Source organism: Cydia pomonella, chromosome 13, assembly GCF_033807575.1.
Source record: "Cydia pomonella isolate Wapato2018A chromosome 13, ilCydPomo1, whole genome shotgun sequence".
Taxonomy (NCBI): domain Eukaryota; kingdom Metazoa; phylum Arthropoda; class Insecta; order Lepidoptera; family Tortricidae; genus Cydia; species Cydia pomonella.
This window is the reverse complement of record NC_084715.1, coordinates 20,995,016-21,013,769: the sequence shown is the minus strand read 5'-3', so window position 1 is coordinate 21,013,769 and position 18,754 is coordinate 20,995,016. Positions and strand designations below refer to the sequence as shown.

General features: G+C 42.2%; 1 protein-coding gene across 4 annotated transcripts in view; it reads right to left on the bottom strand.

Annotated features, from left to right (window-relative positions):
- Window positions 1–2,323: 2,323 nt before the first annotated feature.
- LOC133524596 (rab GTPase-binding effector protein 1) overlaps window positions 2,324–18,754 on the bottom strand; it is a 31,053-nt gene continuing 14,622 nt past the window's right edge. For all 4 annotated transcript variants that reach the window (XM_061860701.1, XM_061860700.1, XM_061860702.1 and 1 more), the window contains 7 exons: window positions 18,503–18,735; window positions 12,183–12,276; window positions 11,496–11,671; window positions 5,343–5,445; window positions 4,850–4,966; window positions 4,415–4,525; window positions 2,324–3,302 (listed from right to left, as the gene is read on the bottom strand). In XM_061860701.1, coding sequence (XP_061716685.1) covers window positions 3,135–3,302; window positions 4,415–4,525; window positions 4,850–4,966; window positions 5,343–5,445; window positions 11,496–11,671; window positions 12,183–12,276; window positions 18,503–18,735 — 1,002 coding nt within the window. In that variant the 3' untranslated portion in view covers window positions 2,324–3,134. The remainder of the gene's footprint in view (window positions 3,303–4,414; window positions 4,526–4,849; window positions 4,967–5,342; window positions 5,446–11,495; window positions 11,672–12,182; window positions 12,277–18,502; window positions 18,736–18,754) is intronic.

The following is an 18,754-nucleotide window of genomic DNA, read 5'->3' as shown; positions in this document are numbered from 1 at the left end:
TACCAGGTACAATCAGCAAAAAAAGCTAAGCAGGTGAGGTGTTAAAAATGATACTGAACACAAGTTTATTGTTAACCCTTTGAACGCCGCGTCTGTCATGCGCGGAGCGTATTCGTGAACCTGTCGAAATGCACGAAGGTTGATATTGGGCTGCAACCGCGCGCGTCAGTCAAAAATTATGACTAATTCCTTCTTCCTCGCGTTGTTCCGGCATTTTGCCAAAGCTCATGGGAGCCTGGGGTCCGCTTGGCAACTAATCCCGAGAAGTGGCGTAGGCACTAGTTTTTACGAAAGCGACTGCCATCTGACCTTCCAACCCAGGCGGCGAAACAAATATGACTAATTATGAGAATTAAAAGCATCTGCAGATAATTTTGAACACCTCGTCCGTTTAGCCACTTATGCTGATTGTAGGATTCTTGACAAACATGACAGCCAGAATGGCTACGACTTAAATAAATACAACTTTAACATTTATATACTCAAATGTACAATTTCATTGAAGCAACACATTTAAACAACAAAAATACCCATACGATACTAATATACTACAGATTTTATTTTATTTACAGAACTCTTTGTAAGACCATATATCTATCAACATTATCGCGTGAAGAGAGAAAGAGACATCGACCATTTGTTATTTGATTTCCTACCTTAACATAGTAATTATAAAGTCTATATTACAAGCAAACTGAGCGGCGTGTTAAAATATCAACTTATTTCGTTTATGTTAAGGTAGAAAATTAAATGTATAAATCTGTCCATCACAAACTAGAAGTAATTTACCTGATCGCTAGCTAGAGAATTTTATTCACCTATAGTACAATATTTACAACTTTGAAGTAGCTATATCGGTTATGATAGATAGGTACAGTCAACCAATTTGAATCCTAGGCCACTATAGAACTTTGTTGCTTTAACTACTCTATACATGACATGCATCACTCAATAACCACTGTCGTAGAAGTCATTATGACATGGTTCTATAGTGGCCTAGGAATCAAATTGGTTGACCGTACGGTAGGTAATCTATTTACTAGTTTAGTTATTATTTCTGTGTAATGGAGGAAGGAATATACATAAGTGATGAAACCAATTTTTTGTTTTCATAGTGTAATGTTTTTAATATTGTCTAGGATAAAGAACGATCAAACCGGGTCCGACTAAGCGTCGTCTACAGTAGAACATTTGGTGAAAGTTGAGCAATAGCAATTTAGTGAATCTTTCACAGTAGCACGTTGGGAAATTAAAGCTGTTTATTAGATGTAGTATTCAGACATCAGGCAGTTTGTGTCAATCTCCAAATGTATGTACGAAGATTTTTATTAGGCGGGTCCACACAGAGCGAGCATATGCGCGAGGCAATTTCCTCACGCACAAACCGGCCAGTGTAGACGTGCTTCGGCCGAGGCGCGCGCGTTTTCTTCGCCTGAGCACGCTGCCTCGGCCGAGGCATAGATTGAGTGTGCCACTTATAATTTTACTATAGTAACTTATGTCCTCAGAGTATGACGCCAAATTAAAATGCGTGTTGTACAGTCAGCGTCAAATAAATTGTAGCAACCAAAGTGGCCAAATAGTTAGGTACACCATATATTTAGTATGGTGTACCGAACTATTTGGCCACTTTGACTGCTACAAAGTATTTGACGCTGACTGTACCACAGTACGTCTCGTCGAGTTGCGGAAACTCGCCCGTATACAATACAATACCACAGTATGTCGCGAAAGGACATAGTTTTGTGTACCATATAAATAAGATCAGTGTGAAGGTTTTTTATTTCCGGCGCTAAAGTATGGTGCGCTGTCTGGTTGGTACAAAGTACGGCACACAACACAAACGCGGGCGCACTGCGCAGGCCGGAGGGCACGGTGTGTGCGCACGATAAGCAGCATATGTGAGCGTGAGGTTATAGTTCAACTGTAACAACGTCCCTTTCTAATTTCCCCAAAATATGACGCCATATCGGAATGAGACGTAGGTATAGTCATAATACAGCGCGAAAGCGTACGGTTTAGTGTTTCCGGCATAGGAAGCTAGGATCGGGGTGTAAGCTGGGTTCAAAAGCCATTTTAGGCTATTCCGGGTATGTTTTCCTACTAGTTTCCTTAGATCCGGGATCTAAGGAACCATAATTTTGGTTAAGCCGGCTATAGTTGTAGTTTGGTCGTACAGTCAGCGTCAAATACTTTGTAGCAACCAAAGTAGCCAAATAGTTCGGTACACAATATATTTAGTATGGTGTACCGAACTATTTGGCCACTTTGACTGCTGCGAAGTATTTGACGCTGACTGTACTAGTCGCACGTACTAGTCGGGCGAGTGCGGCGGCGCGGTGCTGAAGTAGGGCGCGGTGTGCGGCTGCAGCAGCGTGCGGCACACGGCGCACGTACTAGTCGGGCGAGTGCGGCGGCGCGGTGCTGAAGTAGGGCGCGGTGTGCGGCTGCAGCAGCGTGCGGCACACGGCGCACGTACTAGTCGGGCGAGTGCGGCGGCGCGGTGCTGAAGTAGGGCGCGGTGTGCGGCTGCAGCAGCGTGCGGCACACGGCGCACGTACTAGTCGGGCGAGTGCGGCGGCGCGGTGCTGAAGTAGGGCGCGGTGTGCGGCTGCAGCAGCGTGCGGCACACGGCGCACGTACTAGTCGGGCGAGTGCGGCGGCGCGGTGCTGAAGTAGGGCGCGGTGTGCGGCTGCAGCAGCGTGCGGCACACGGCGCACGTACTAGTCGGGCGAGTGCGGCGGCGCGGTGCTGAAGTAGGGCGCGGTGTGCGGCTGCAGCAGCGTGCGGCACACGGCGCACGTACTAGTCGGGCGAGTGCGGCGGCGCGGTGCTGAAGTAGGGCGCGGTGTGCGGCTGCAGCAGCGTGCGGCACACGGCGCACGTACTAGTCGGGCGAGTGCGGCGGCGCGGTGCTGAAGTAGGGCGCGGTGTGCGGCTGCAGCAGCGTGCGGCACACGGCGCACGTACTAGTCGGGCGAGTGCGGCGGCGCGGTGCTGAAGTAGGGCGCGGTGTGCGGCTGCAGCAGCGTGCGGCACACGGCGCACGTACTAGTCGGGCGAGTGCGGCGGCGCGGTGCTGAAGTAGGGCGCGGTGTGCGGCTGCAGCAGCGTGCGGCACACGGCGCACGTACTAGTCGGGCGAGTGCGGCGGCGCGGTGCTGAAGTAGGGCGCGGTGTGCGGCTGCAGCAGCGTGCGGCACACGGCGCACACGCGCGCGGGCGCGCGGCGCGGCCCGGCCGGCACGCTGTGCGCGGTGCACGCCGCGCAGTAGATGCGCCCGCAGTGCCGGCAGTGCACCTGCAATACCTTATATTACAAAAAACGGCCAAGCCACGTATTTTGACTCACTGGTAGAATTTGCGAAGTTAGGGCTTGTAGAGTTAGAAGCTTGGCTCTATAAGAAATCTGATAACTTTTTGACAGTGCGAGCCTTACGGTCTCGTCTTGGCAACATATTACATGAAAATGTTTTTGATTGGATTTCACTTCTTTTTGTGAGTCGCTTACGACAATCTTCCATCCCCTACTTTAAAGGGTGGGGGTGATTTACTATTAAAAATACTGAAATATGTATCTGAGTGCATCTGCTATACAATCTTCTTTTTTTACTGATTTCCAATACATACATCGACCCCTTTTCCCCCTAACGCCCTTTTCCTCCCCCTTTTCACCCTTCCGGGGTAATTTTTTGGTTGAGAACTATTATATATCCTTCCCCATAGCAAAAACTATTTACATACCAAATTTCAACCAAATTGGTTCAGCGGTTCGCCATACAAAATACCACCCCCCTTTTGACCCCCTTAGGAGCAAAAAATTTCAAGTTTTTGAATTTTTTTCTAGTTTGTGTACAAATATTATCCTATATACCAAATATCAGCTTCCTAGGACTTCAGGAAGTATCCTAAGGGTTTTGATGATCATCAGTGAGTGAGTGAGTGAGTCCGTGACGAAATCGGTGTTTTTATATATAAATAAAATCTAAACTATAAGTGCTATACAATTGAAATTTTTTATGCCTAATAAGTCTACTATTGACATTATATCCCGAGAATTTTGTTTATCTAGTATAATTTAAACCCAAGTTATGAGGGTTCAAAAAACGAAGCGGTTCGAAAAAAGATACGCTTTGTTCGTCTTGCGATTTCGACAAAAATTGCAAAAAATTTAGATTTCCTGCCGACGAAAGTCAATCTCGGTAATTCGCTTGAGATCTCGCGAATTTATCGCTAGATATGAACGGCCAAAGTAGCCAAATAGTGTTCCGATATATTTGATAATCACCAAACGCCACGCCTATGACGAGCCCATCGTAAACCTTATCGCAATGCACGAAGGCTGATATTGGGCTGTGCGTCCGTTGACGTCTTTGACGGTGAAAGCGATAATGTAAAACTAGGAAGTCATACCTTTTTCTTACTATTCGGCAGCTGCACGTGACACGTGGGGCACTCGGAGACGTCCTCGTCGTGCTGCCACCGCACCTCCGTGTCTGCTTCACGAATGCGTTGCAATTGCACCTAAATACAAGACCTCGTGTTATTTCCTTTCCTTTGCAGTCCCATAAATAACATTAATGGTAAGATAAAATTGTAGCCTTGTTTAAAACCTTCGGAAAGGCTGATGTTACTCGTAGCTCATAATTAAGCATATTTTGCATGGGGTCTTTCGATCCGACGCAGTGAACGTGTTAAAAAAAGAGCTTCTAACCGACTGCTTGAAGCTTTTAACCGTAATTTCTACTGCGATAGGCTCGTCTTCTAAAAAGTATGTCGACCCCTGGGACCCCTGGCGATGCCGAGTGTGCTGGTGCACTCCGAGGCAGGCTGGAGCGCGGCTGCTACCTGTAGCGACTGCGAGAGGCGCACGAAGTCCTGCTGCACTTTCTCGCTGTTGTCCAGCTCCTGCTGCAGCGCCGCCACGCGCCCCTTCAGCTCGGTGCGCTCGTCCAGCAGGCGTTTCTGATGATAACATCAATGGCTATTTTATAATTATGTCAAGGGTCTCTATTGCTTCCCATAAATTTTTAAGTCATAATGTATCGTTTGTCCGCATTTTTGTTGTTGTCATAATTTGCTTCTCCTCAGAATTTTTTTTCAGGGTCGCCATAAAACAAACCTAGCCTATCTATAGGATAACCTTACGAAAATCCTGAGAAGTTAACAGTTTCAGAATTATGACTAACGATAATTTGACAATAATTACATTATTACTTTCAATACTGATGTCGAAAAGAAGAAACATGGATTAATGTCTCAATAAAATCATGTAGTTTTACGCTCCCTGGACTATTTTGTGCGCCTTAAAGAATTAAACTGTACACATAAAATAACCAACCTTATCATCCAGCAGCGCCGCGATTTGGTCGGTGGACGTCCGCAGTTTCCCCCCCAACTCCTGCAGCTGCTCTCGCTCCGTCGCCAGCCGGTCCAACTCCTCTCTGCCGCGGGCAAAAATTACAATTAACAAGTGCGCGACCGGACTGGATGTCGTTCGATACCCCCCGTTACGGGGGTATGAGGGGTCGCTTCCGCCTTTCGGCTGCGGCGGCTGTCGCGGGTCGCTCCCCGCCACCGGTGGGGAGGTCTATTGGCCCTCGTGTGGGGGACGGTGTGTGCTGCTGGTGTACAAGAGCGCGTATAAACTATTGCCAGTGTTATATCAACGGCATACGCAAGATATTTAAGCAAAATTTGTGCAAAATATTCAACAACTGAAGTACAGGCGCTGCACGGCGCTATGTAGTATGTGACTTAAAGCTTAAATACGTTACGAGGTAAATTGACATTATCATTTTTTTCTTAACTATGGGACATTATTACACAAATTGACTAACCCTTAATAAGGCTTGTGGGTATTTAGATAACGATAAATAAAATATATAAATATTTATAAATACATAGACTCAGGGACAAATATTCGTGCATCACACAAATAAATGCGCTTACCAGGATTTGAACCCGGTACCATCGGCTCCATAGGCAGGGTCACTACCCACTAGGCCAGACAGGTCGACAAACATCAGGTCGTTAACCATTAACCTTTTGGACGCAAATCGCACCAGCAGTGTCAGCATGGTTCCATTTTTATCACCTGTCACTATGCCCGTCACTTTCGCGCTTCCATACTTGTTAGAACGTGACAGGCATGGTGACAAATGATAAAAAGCCGACCATCTTAGCCCTACAGGGACGAAGACGGATTAACCCGTCACAGACCACAGAGAAACATAAACCTACGTGCATATGCATAAAGTACAATTTCAGTTTTGACACTTTGGTGACGTGGCGTCCGAGTGACAGCTTTTGTGTTTGACACGGCCTCGAAAAGGTTAAGGATCGTTTATATTTTTTTATTTAGACTTTATTTCGGACAACACAGATCCATAATTGGTTAGTTACAGTTCAATGACAAACAATATATATTTACATTAAAATTAAGTAAAAAAAAAATCATATTATTAACGAATCATTTATCCATTTGGTATACTGGGACATGAATTGAGGACTATCAAGCCTCTCGCCAATTTCGGTTAGAAAACTGTTAGAGCTGTTTCCCAGTCAGTGCATCTGGGAAACTGTGTTTTCTCATAATTGTGTAGAAAACCTTCATGCATGCCTCCGACTTTTCCGGATTTAAAATCGATAAAGAAAATAATATTTTATTTCTCTAAATGTCACGATGATATCTAACGGTCAGATGACGTAGGAAAACCTACTATATAAGTCCATGTATTTCAGTGAAGCGACAATCAGTAAAATACCAACTATAGCAGTTATTACCCCCTCTAACGCCACACAGTTCAGCTATGCGTTGTTTGTAACTAGATTGTAAAACTTTACTGGCTGGCAACAGTGACATGTAGAGCTGCCCGGGTGTGGGACAAATTGCTTATTTGACAGTTGGCAGCTGCCAAATAGTATGAACATGTCCCATGGAAGTTCGTCGCTTGTATTTCCCCTGCCACCGACTTTGACATAGCCAATGCCGCAATATGTACGGGATCAGCGGTGGAGCCTCAAAGATATTCGTAGGCAAGCCAGACCCAACATTACTTTTCGATATGGGCTGAAGGATTAGCCCATTAGGATTAGGGACACCCCGCCACTGGTACGTGGGTAGTCTTTGTTTGTTGCCAATGATGTCCTTAAGCCTCATGGACGCTCATGCTTTAGTTCCCATTATTGTAGGACAATTTTAAAAAGATCGACCTTGTCAAAACTCAATTAGGCTTGTGTGGTGGGCACTAGACGCGATATATATACGATTCGATTTCCTGCGAAGGAAATCATTAAGAGAACCTGCACAGGTATGCATATATATATCTCGTAAAAATCAAATGATATGACAGTGTACAGTTAGCATCAAAAGTAGCCGATCAAATAACAGCTTAACAAAAAGTGATGTCTTTAATATAAACTAACTACTTTTGGCGCGTTGTTTCATCCGCTACTTTTGATGCTGACTGTACAAGTCCTAGAAATTCGCATTGGAACGAAAAAGGATTCGAACCTATGACCTACGGATTGGAAGGACCAATAATTTTCGGTTCGCACATAACTATAAGTCGTTAGTTAGTAACGAAAGTTAGAAATAAATAAAACAAACCAGGCAGTTTATTTTTATTGTATTAAATATTGTTAAAAAAAAACTTTTAAAAATATCGAATGTAAAAACAACGAAAAATTGCAAAAAGCTCTCTTAATATTAGTATTTGATAGTTTACAATAAAAAAAATTGCCGCGACAAAACAGTCGCATAAAAACAGCAAATAGGATATAAATTCAATGTATAGATAAAAAAAGTAAGTATACCCACAGGCTAGTAATATATAAGACTAACCGCAATACTTACTAACTAACATAAGTACAAACATTACGTTTGATATGGCAGCCAAAGTATTTAATACTTGACATCTCACTGTGTATTATTGCGTAGCGTAAGTAGTAAGCGTAGAAAGAATTATGACTAATATAATCACAGGCCTTTGCGTCTATTGCAGACGATTTATGCGTGTTAACAGCAAGACTAATATAAAGTACTGGGTTCAATCAATAGCACCATAATAAGGCAAATAACTTATCCTTACAACACTTCACAGCCTTTTCAATGGAATCCCATTTTTTTAAACAAAATATTTTAAATCACTTAACATAATTTTATGACATTTTGATATCATTTATACAGATTTGATAAATAAAAATGTTAGATATATTTATATTGCCTGTACTAGATCGATATACCTATGATTCTGACTAAGTATATGACAAAGAAAGTGCCGGGACAAAAATGTTTTGTGCAAAAAATTGGAAAATGCCCAATGCCAACCGACTTCATCTGCCATTCGTTCATAAGATTCAGTTTCATATGATCTCTTCCTTGGAAGAAGAGCATTAGGAAATATTAAACCAACTTCGAAACTATAACACCCTCGGTCCTTGATGGTTCCCATCATTGTTGCCTTCATACGCTTTATTAGATGAGAATTGAGGACCAAAATAGGACTAATATAAAAAATAAACCCTAAAATTTTCTGCCAGAAATTAAATTGTTGGTACAAGCTTTTATCGCTGACATACTTTTCTTACCACGCTTAGGTTGCGTTTTTTCATTACAGAGTTTCTATGGCCACCTCCTGTCTCCATCATCAGATCAGCTCGATAGTACCATAATATTGCATTGTGACTTTCATGTATCATAAACCTTCGGTCTAAAATTATATTTTTTATACTTTGTACTATCTATTCTACTTAATAATATACTGTCTAGCGAAAAAGAAATCCAGTTTTGTAAAGAGTTTATATGTAAATTAATTTATAAGGTGAACACTTTAAACTTACAATTACAATGACTTCATTTTATGAAACTGCATTTTATGCACTACTTAAATAAGGATTTATTGTAATATTTCAATTTTTCATGCTTCTTCAATCATAGTCCAATCGGCAGATAGCTCTCCGGAGTCTAACTTGCCAAGCCTGTAAATAAAAGTTGAGTAGTTCATACTACTTTTAATAACTTTAGCTTCACAATACGGTGAATTTATAGTTCCTTGACGATTCAGATTTCTTATATTAGTAAGTTGTGAATGTCATGATATGCATCCAAAAAATAAAATCATCAAAATAGGCTCTTCCAACTCTATTTGTAAGTATGCGAGGTGTGACGGATGTAGGCTTCTTACTAGTTAGGGTTCCGTATCCAAAGAGTAAAACGGGACCCTATTACTAAGGCTCCGCTGTCCGTCCATCTACCTGTCTGTCCGTCTGTCACAGCCGTATCTCATCATGAACCGTGATAGACAGTACAAATTTTCATAGATGATATATTTCTGTCGCCGCTATAACAACAAATACTAAAAAGTACGGAACCCTCGGTGGGCGTGTCCGACTCGCACTTGTCCGGTTTTTACCATTAACGTCATTCATCCTCTCAAAAAATATGTAGTTTAAAAAAAGTAATGAAATGCAATCATGCATATAAAGCAAAGGTGACAAAAGCAGCTTTTAATATACTATATCTTATATTAAGTATGAATGTGTTATCTCAGTATGTAGCTCTAAAATTACTTACTTCAGTATAAAAAAGGAAACCACTTCACTGTAATTAAGTCACACAACACGCACGATAAGGTGAACAGTAAACAGTCAAATGATGATCGAAGCAAATTGTTAGTAGTAGATATAATATATATATATATATATATATAATATATAATAATAATTCAGCCTATATACGTCCCACTGCTGGGCACAGGCCTCCTCTCATGTGCGAGAGGGCTCGGGCTATAGTCCCCACGCTAGCCCAATGCGGATTGGGGACTTCACATACACCTTTGAATTTCTTCTCAGATGTATGCAGGTTTCCTCACGATGTTTTCCTTCACCGAAAAGCTAGTGGTAAATATCAAATGATATTTCGTACATAAGTTCCGAAAAACTCATTGGTACGAGCCAGGATTTGAACCCGCGACCTCCGGATTGAAAGTCGGACGTCATATCCACTCGGCCACCACCGCTTTTTTAGTAGTAGATAGACAGATAGAATACTCTTTATTGGCACACCTCAGTAAAAAGATACAAGAAAAACAAACAATTGATTAAATGTAGAGGCAGACAACAGACGGTCTTATCGCTAAAAAGCGATCTCTTCCAGACAACCTTTGGGTAGCGGAAATAGAGAAGTTAATCGAAAAAGTAGGTGTAGGTGGTGTTGGTAGTAGTGCATGATTTTCAACTATATTGCATACTGGTTTAGTCCATACAATACAACATATAATATATAATTTTACTTTTCATCGAAAAATATTTAACCAAAGAGCATTTGAACTAGAGGTGGATTGCCAAAGAAAACTTTGTAGCCACAGTAAATTTAGTGCCATTTTTCGACACATTAATAAAGCTTTTAGAACGCCATTTGACTTTGATCCTTATTCTTTCACTGATATGTGTTAAATTTGTTAAATATCAAAAAGTTGCGCCATCTTACCGGTCATAGGCCATAGGTTGTGGCGCCATTGCTAGAAACAATGTCGCCATACCTTTGGCCTATGATCTATTAGATGGCGCCACTTTTTGATATTTAACAAATTTAACACATATCATCATTAAAAGAATAAGAATCATAGTCAAATGGCGTTTTAAAAGTTTTAATCATGTGTCGAAAGATGGCAGTAAATTTTCTGTGGCTACAACATTTTCTTTAACAATCCAGCTCTATTTCAAATTCTCTTTGATTTAACTAACAATATTTTTGGTCCTTCGAACAAATCGTATATTATATTACAAAAAGTATTATTATTGTAAAGGTCCCAGGTTCGAATCCTGGTATGGGCATTTATTTGTGACATTATCATAAATATTTGTCCCCGAGTTGTAGATGTTTTCTAATTATATAAGTACATATTTATATATAACGTTATAATATATATTTTATCGTCTAGTACCCACAAGTCCCACAACACAAGCCTTACTGAGCTTACTGAGGGATTGTAATTATTTATTTATTTAATTTATTTAAATAAGCTACTTATGCGTCTTTTCAATTTCTATTCAACATAATAGTTAATCATGTATCTATACAGTCTCTAAAAGTACAAATACATAGAGACCTGGTGATATATTTGGTGTATCGTAAAGTAGGTGGAATACCTGGTGAGTCGCAGGGCAGTCCTGGTCTCCTGCAGCTCGGCCTCCTGGTGGCCTCCCCCAGCTATGACCTGGTGACATACCTGGTGAGTCGCAGGGCAGTCCTAGTCTCCTGCAGCTCGGCCTCCTGGTGCTCCTGGTCTTGTACCGATGGAACTGTTGGCTCTCCTCCAGCGCTGCTGCAGGCACCTCTCGGCCTCCTGGCGGCCTCCCCCAGCTATAACCTGGTGTGTCACAGGGCAGTCCTGGCCTCCTGCCCGTGGAACTGTTGACTCTGCTCTAGCGCTGCTGCAGGCTCTCTCGGCCTCCTGGCGGGCTCCCCAGCTGTGGCCTGGTGACATACCTGGTATGTCGCAGGGCAGTCCTGGCCTCCTGCAGCTCGGCTTCCTGACGGTGGAACTGCTGGCTCTGCTCCAGCAGCTGCGCGCGGAGGTCGCGTTCGGCCGCGAGTGCTTCCTCGCGTCCGATTTGTACGCAAATTAGTTTCTCACGGAGCTCAAGGCTGTATAGTTGCAGCTCCTGAGAATGAAAACAACATTTAAATTCTTCAGTCTTTAAGAACTTCAACCGAACATAAAATCACTCTAGCACAGCGAGATGTCAGTAGAAAAAGGCGGCAATTAAAAAATGTAGGCGCGAAGAGTTGACTTCCCACACAAAATTTGAATTACGCGTTCTGTCGAAATGACCTTGAGAATATGCAACTCAATACTGCAAATCGGTGAAGTGTACGTACAGGGGGAAATAATAACAATTCACAAGTCGGGTGAATACTAATAATTTATTAGGAAAATGTATTTATACTATGATTTTCCTGTGTTCTATGCGTGAGTCTAAAGTAAAAGGTTACAGAAAAAAGAATATTATTTTTTATGTTTACAATATCGAATTACATAGTATCAAGTTACACAAAGAAAATGAACAATTAATTATTTTATTTTTCACGGTGGGTGGCCTCAGCTGTCTAACTATGAGTCACTCTCCGCTATATCGGCACTTTCAGCATTAAAGATACAAGATGTGGTCTTACATCGACGCTGTCGGGCAGATCGATGAACTCGTTCTGCATTTCCTCGGCCTTCTTCGTGAATCGCCCCACCAGCATGGCGTTGTCGCGCTCGAGACTGTAATCATAATATATATTAACTTATAATCGATAGTATTAGTGTTTGTTATCGTTTTTCAATCTTATCATAAGAAAGTTAATGAAGTTCCACAAGAGGTCTTAAGGGGTAATCGGGTCAGGGGAATCCTGCAAGAGTATACTTCAAACTTCAAAAATCGTTTATTCAAGTAGGCTTAAAAATAAGCACTTTTGACAAGTCAGTATACAAAAAATAAAATATATCTATATATAACAAACATTAATTGGATTTTAAATAAGAAATAAATAATAACAATTGGTAACAATTAATCAATGTCAAAAATTACATATAAACAAGGGAATAAAAGTCAACCTGAAGAATAAAAAAAAAAAAAACAATATAAAAATAAATATCAGATGTTAACTCAGTAGGCTATAGATTGGGGCTCCGAAATGTCTACTCTATTTTAACTGCAAATAAAGTGTTAAATACTATAATTACTTCGTAGACTTGGTAGTTTGTGATTAGAGCCGGAGAACCAATTTTTAGTGTAGGAAAAGTGGAAATCATTTTAAACTTTTTACTTAATGAGCCAATTGCATTAGAAATAAACATTCCAATTATTATGCCTATTTGTTAGAATATATTATAAATGTAAAGAAAATCGTAATAACTATTTTCTTAATGTTAACCTGAACGCGTCTAACCGTTTACCAGCTGTCATGAATGACAGTTATGACATTGACATGATTGGCAAAATATGAGAAGATTGATTTTGTGTAAAAGAAATAACAAAACCCTAAAATAGAGGCTTTAAATGTTGTTTCTTTTGTTTTTACAGGAAAATTATTTTCTAGTCTGTGCGGACTGCGGAAAGAGAAGAGTCGTAGAATGTATGTTCTGCCTTACATACCACGACTTTTCTCTTTCCGCAAAGGCTATAAACAAATATTGTAGTAGGTTAGATCAGTTAGATGTTACAAGTTCGATTTCAAAATAAATCTTTTATCTTTACAGATAAATATTGGGGATGCGAGATTGGTAGAGGCTAGACTGCAGAGCCTAGAACACCGTAGAAAGGTAGCCTGTTTATCGGTATTCTACAGGATACATTTCGGGGAGTGTGCGATGGGATTACATAATCTTATCCCCCCATCTCCGTTCTGCCACCGTGGGACTAGACGCGGACTTGCGTTTCACCCTTACGTCGTTACTTTACCACTGATTCGCACTAAACGCTACGCATCCAGCTTTATCATGCGTACGGCTAAGGAGTGGAATTCACTTCCTGCAAATCTATTCCCAGTCCACTATAACTTGGACCTTTTTAAATAGAGAGTGAATAGACATCTTTTAGGTAAGCATGTTCCATCCTAGACTACATCGGCACTTTCCATCAGGTGAGATTGTGGTCTGTAGTATTGTATACAACAAGCCTTATTTTATACCTTTGTGTAAAAACCTTTACATGCGAACGTCAAATGAAAATTTGAATATCTTTCATTGTCATCTTATAAACAACAAGATTAAATAACTAGATTTTTAATTATGCTTTTAATATAACATTTTGGCGACGACGACGACGGAGCTATGGCCGAACGCGTTGATCGTTTCCAATTCGATTCGTTCGATAACAAAACCGAAGACTGGGATTATTATATCCAGCGCTTCGAAATTGAATTACAAATTCACGGCCTCGACAAACAAGCTTCTGAGGATAAGCGAAAGCAACTACTTCTTTCTCGGATCGGACCTGCAGCCTTCAAGGTACTCGTAGATTACTATCGACCAGCCGTCGTTACTACAAAGTCGTACGATGACTTAAAAACGGTGCTTAACGAATATTATGGAAAAAAAACGTACGTTCTCTCAGAAAGAGTTACTTTTGCAACTAGACACAGAAAAACAGAAGAAACAATCACACAATTCATCCTCGAGCTAAGATCATTAGCGGGATACTGCGAATTCGGGAACACCCTGGAAGAACGCATAAGGGACCAACTGGTAATCGGCATCAATAACAGCACATGGCAGCAAGAACTTATCAAAGAACACCCAACAAACAGTGCTAAACTCTCTGATGTTATAGCCACAGCAAACAAACTTGAACAAGCAGAACTACAGAGCCAACGTTTAACTAACAACCCTCAGATGAGTACGGAACAACAAACCGTTAACAAAATAAGACCCAAAACCCATCGGCCTACCCAACGACAAACACCTAAGGTAAAAACATGTATGTTTTGCGGACGAGATTTTCACACGAATATGAATGACTGCCCGGCAAAAGGAAAACGATGTAATGCCTGCGGCAAAGAAAACCACTTTTCAAGCGTCTGCATAACCAGTGGCAGACTCAAGTTAAAACAGAACAATACCACGAGACAAATAACAAGGCAAACAGACAGCGACGATGAAGATTTTGATGAACAGAGCATACACACTTTTGCCGTGAAGAGACACAACCCGGCTACAAAAATTATGATACCAACTTTATTGAACGCAAAAAGGGTCGAAATGCTATATGATCCAGGAGCAGTGCATTCCGTAATTGGAAAAAACCTATGGAATACCATTGGACGTCCACCACTAAAGAAATGCAAGAACCTTATTGCTTACACCGAAGTACAAATTGAAACATTAGGAACATGCGAGATAACAGTTAACGCTTTTAACACTCAGAAGGTATTGACCGCTTACGTTACGCAACATAACGACATTCCACTTTTTGGGCTGGATTGGTGCCTAAGTTTTGAACTACCTATGCCCCCTGGAGCCAGGTTGTGCAACATAAAAACACCTGCAGCAGTAACCTTAACCCAGCACGACACAAAACATCACAATGCAGTACAAATCATCCTTCAAGAGTTCAAGTCACTCTTTGACGGTAAACTTGGAACTATAAAAGGGCATAGTGCCAAGATTCACATACCTAACAACGTGAAGCCGAAAACATTCCGACCTCGTCCGGTACCACTCGCCTTACGTGAACAAGTAAACAGCGAACTTCAACGTCTAGTCCAAGAAGAAGTTTTAGAACCAGTTGATACCATGTCGACTCCAATTGAATGGGCCTCCCCGATTGTCATTGCGATTAAGGCAAACGGAAGCATTCGCATTTGCGCCGACTTCAAAGTTACTATAAACCAACATGTTCAAATCGATGATTATCCACTTCCCAGATTTGAAGAGATTACATCAAAATTATCTGGAGGGCAACTGTTTACAAAGATTGACCTGAAAGATGCATACCTACAACTGATGATCCATCCAGAATCGCGGAAATACCTAACGATTTCAACACATAAGGGCTACTTTCGCTACAAACGCTTACCATTTGGAATTTCGTTTGCGCCGGCCGTTTTTCAAAGAACAATGCACCAGATCCTCAGTGGCATTGAGGGTGTTGTTTGTTATCTTGACGACATCCTTATAACAGCCCATAACTTAGAAGAACATCTAACACGCGTAAAAACAGTATTAAAGAGACTACAAGACGCCGGAGTGAAGAGCCAAGTAAATAAGTGCGCTTGGTTACAGGAAAGTGTCACCTTCCTAGGACATAAAATAGACGCCAGCGGCTTACATCCGACAGAAGAAAGAATCAATGCGATTAAGAACATGCCTATTCCGACCAACACAACGGAACTCCGAGCCTTGTTAGGCTCATTAACATATTATGGCCGTTTCATAGATGGCCTTCACATGAGATGCGCCCCATTGTACAGACATCTGAAAAAGAACCAAAGGTGGAACTGGACCGAAGAGGACACAAGAATAACGAACGAACTCAAAAACATCCTGACGTCATCAGACACACTCGTACACTATGACGAAAACAAACCGATATATCTCAGCAGTGATGCATCAGAGAAGGGAGTTGGGGCGGTTTTGTTTCATAAAATCAATGAGGCAATGAGACCCGTGGCGTATGCCTCGCGAACACTCTCCGACGTCGAACAACGATACTCAACTATCGACAGAGAAGCATTGGGGATTGTATATGCCGTCACTAAGTTCCACCAATATCTCTATGGTAGGAAGTTCGTCCTGTTAACTGATCATAAACCCCTAGAAAGGATCTTCAGTCAAGATCGAGAAACACCCAAAATTGCTAGCAACCGGCTCCTTAGATGGGCCATGATATTAAACAGCTATGAATATTCTATCTTTTACCAAGCAGCACGAGAAAACACCCCGGCCGACGCACTATCAAGACTACCGATCACATGCAACGACACAACACTAGAGGAAAGAACCGGGCTACCGCAATTTGCCCATTTACTACATCTAAGGCTCGAGAACATTCCCGTAACTAAACACGAGCTACAAAAACAGACGCTCAAAGACAAGACGCTCAACGTTATCAAAAATTATATTATAACGCATTGGCCAGATAAGAAAAACCTTTCCAACGAGCTACACACGTTTTATGAAAAAAAGGACCAGATGTCATATGAAGACGGAATCTTACTTTGGAACGGACGACTCGTCATACCAGAAGCACTCCGACCACAGATCCTGGAAATGCTACACGACGGCCATAACGGCATTACAGCTATGCAGTCACTGGCACGTCTTCACGTATATTGGCCAAACATTGACAACGACATATCAACTTTCTCAAAAAGGTGCAGTCTATGCCAACAGTCGAGAAGCAACACGAACGAAGCGCCGGTATTTCCGTGGGGAATACCAGTGGAGCCCTGGCACAGGTTACATGTAGACTACGCGGGGCCATTCTTAGGTCATATGTGGTTAATAGTTATAGACGCCTATACGAAGTGGCTAGAGGTGGTGCCGATGAAAACTACTACAACCAGGGTAACAGTGCAGAGATTAACTAACATATTTGCTACATTTGGAACACCAAGATATATTGTAAGTGATAACGGGCCACAATTCACTTCAGAAGATTTTAACCATTTTTGCCGAGTTTCAGGCATTACACACATTAAAACAACACCATATCACCCAAAAACTAACGGATTGGCGGAGCGCGCAGTGCGCACGTTTAAGGAACGAATGCTAGCCAGTGATAGAAGCTTTGACCTCCATGAACGCCTTAACAGCTTTCTTCGGGGATACCGCAATACCCCACGACGTTCAACAAATCGATCGCCCTACGAAATGATGTTCGGAAGGCCAATACGCACTACATTCGACCTGTGGAAGCCTGATGTAAAAGAAAACATGGAAAAAGCACGCCTCAAACAGATGCTGAGACCTACCAACAAGGTAGTTTTGCCTCCAGTTTACGAACCTGGCGATAAGGTTTGGATTAATAAACCTATCGATAAGGGGTCTGACCCTGGAACAATAGTTAAACGCAACGGACCATACTCTTACGAAGTAGAGCTCACGAACGGAGTACATAAACGCAAACATGCAGACCAGCTTCGCCTGAGGTATGAACATGTACCGAAGACGACCATCGACACAAGTCAACAAACATTTGAACCAGTGCCTGGAATTAGGCAACCGGAACCTGAACAAGTACCTAAGAAAACGGTTAAGATCAAAAAATTCACATACTATAGACGCAACATTAACGCCTATGAACAGAGCGGCGACCATAGCGAACAGCCGGCGACAACAGCGGCCACCAACAGGGATCACCCAGACGGTCCCATGCCCCCACCGGCACCTGTGGCCTCCACCAGCAGAGATCATTCAGACGGAGGATCAGCCGAGCCGTCTGCACCATCCCGTGCTCAACCAGACCAACCGTCACCGCGCCGGTCGGGTCGGAAGACGAAACCACCATCACGATTTGGCTTTTTCGGACTATAGACAAACAAACCTTTTTTGCGGGAGGAGGAGTAATGTAGTATTGTATACAACAAGCCTTATTTTATACCTTTGTGTAAAAACCTTTACATGCGAACGTCAAATGAAAATTTGAATATCTTTCATTGTCATCTTATAAACAACAAGATTAAATAACTAGATTTTTAATTATGCTTTTAATATAACATGGTCAAATGCTTACCTTTTCGGAATAAAAAATAAATAAATAAAATAAACGCAAACATCTTTGTTTTGTTGACGACTGTGAAATATTATAAATATATCCAAACCAGACAGGAAACATACATGGCATGATTATATCTTAACTGTCCAGTTTCAATGGTAGTCTAATTGGTAACTTGTTTTAAGACCATCACTGAGGCTTCCAAAGTGGTCTTGGCGGACTCCATGACTTACTTCAGCTTATCGGCTGAACTGGAGGTGACTGCTTCATTAAATAGGAAAAGTGTCTTACCTGTCCAGTTTCCTCTGCAACTCTTCCCTCTCCACAGTGAGATTAGTGACTTGTTCCAAGGCCCTCTCGGAGGCCTGCCCGGCCGCGGCGGCGCGCGCCTCCAGCGCGGAGTGCGCGGCCTCCACGGCCGCCCGCAGCTGCTCCAGGAGGGCGGCGCCGGAGCTCCGCTCGGAGTGCCAGGAGCGAATGGTCTCGTCGTGGATGGAGCGGGCGCCTTCCAGCTCTTCGGTTGCCTGGGTGGTACGGAAAAAT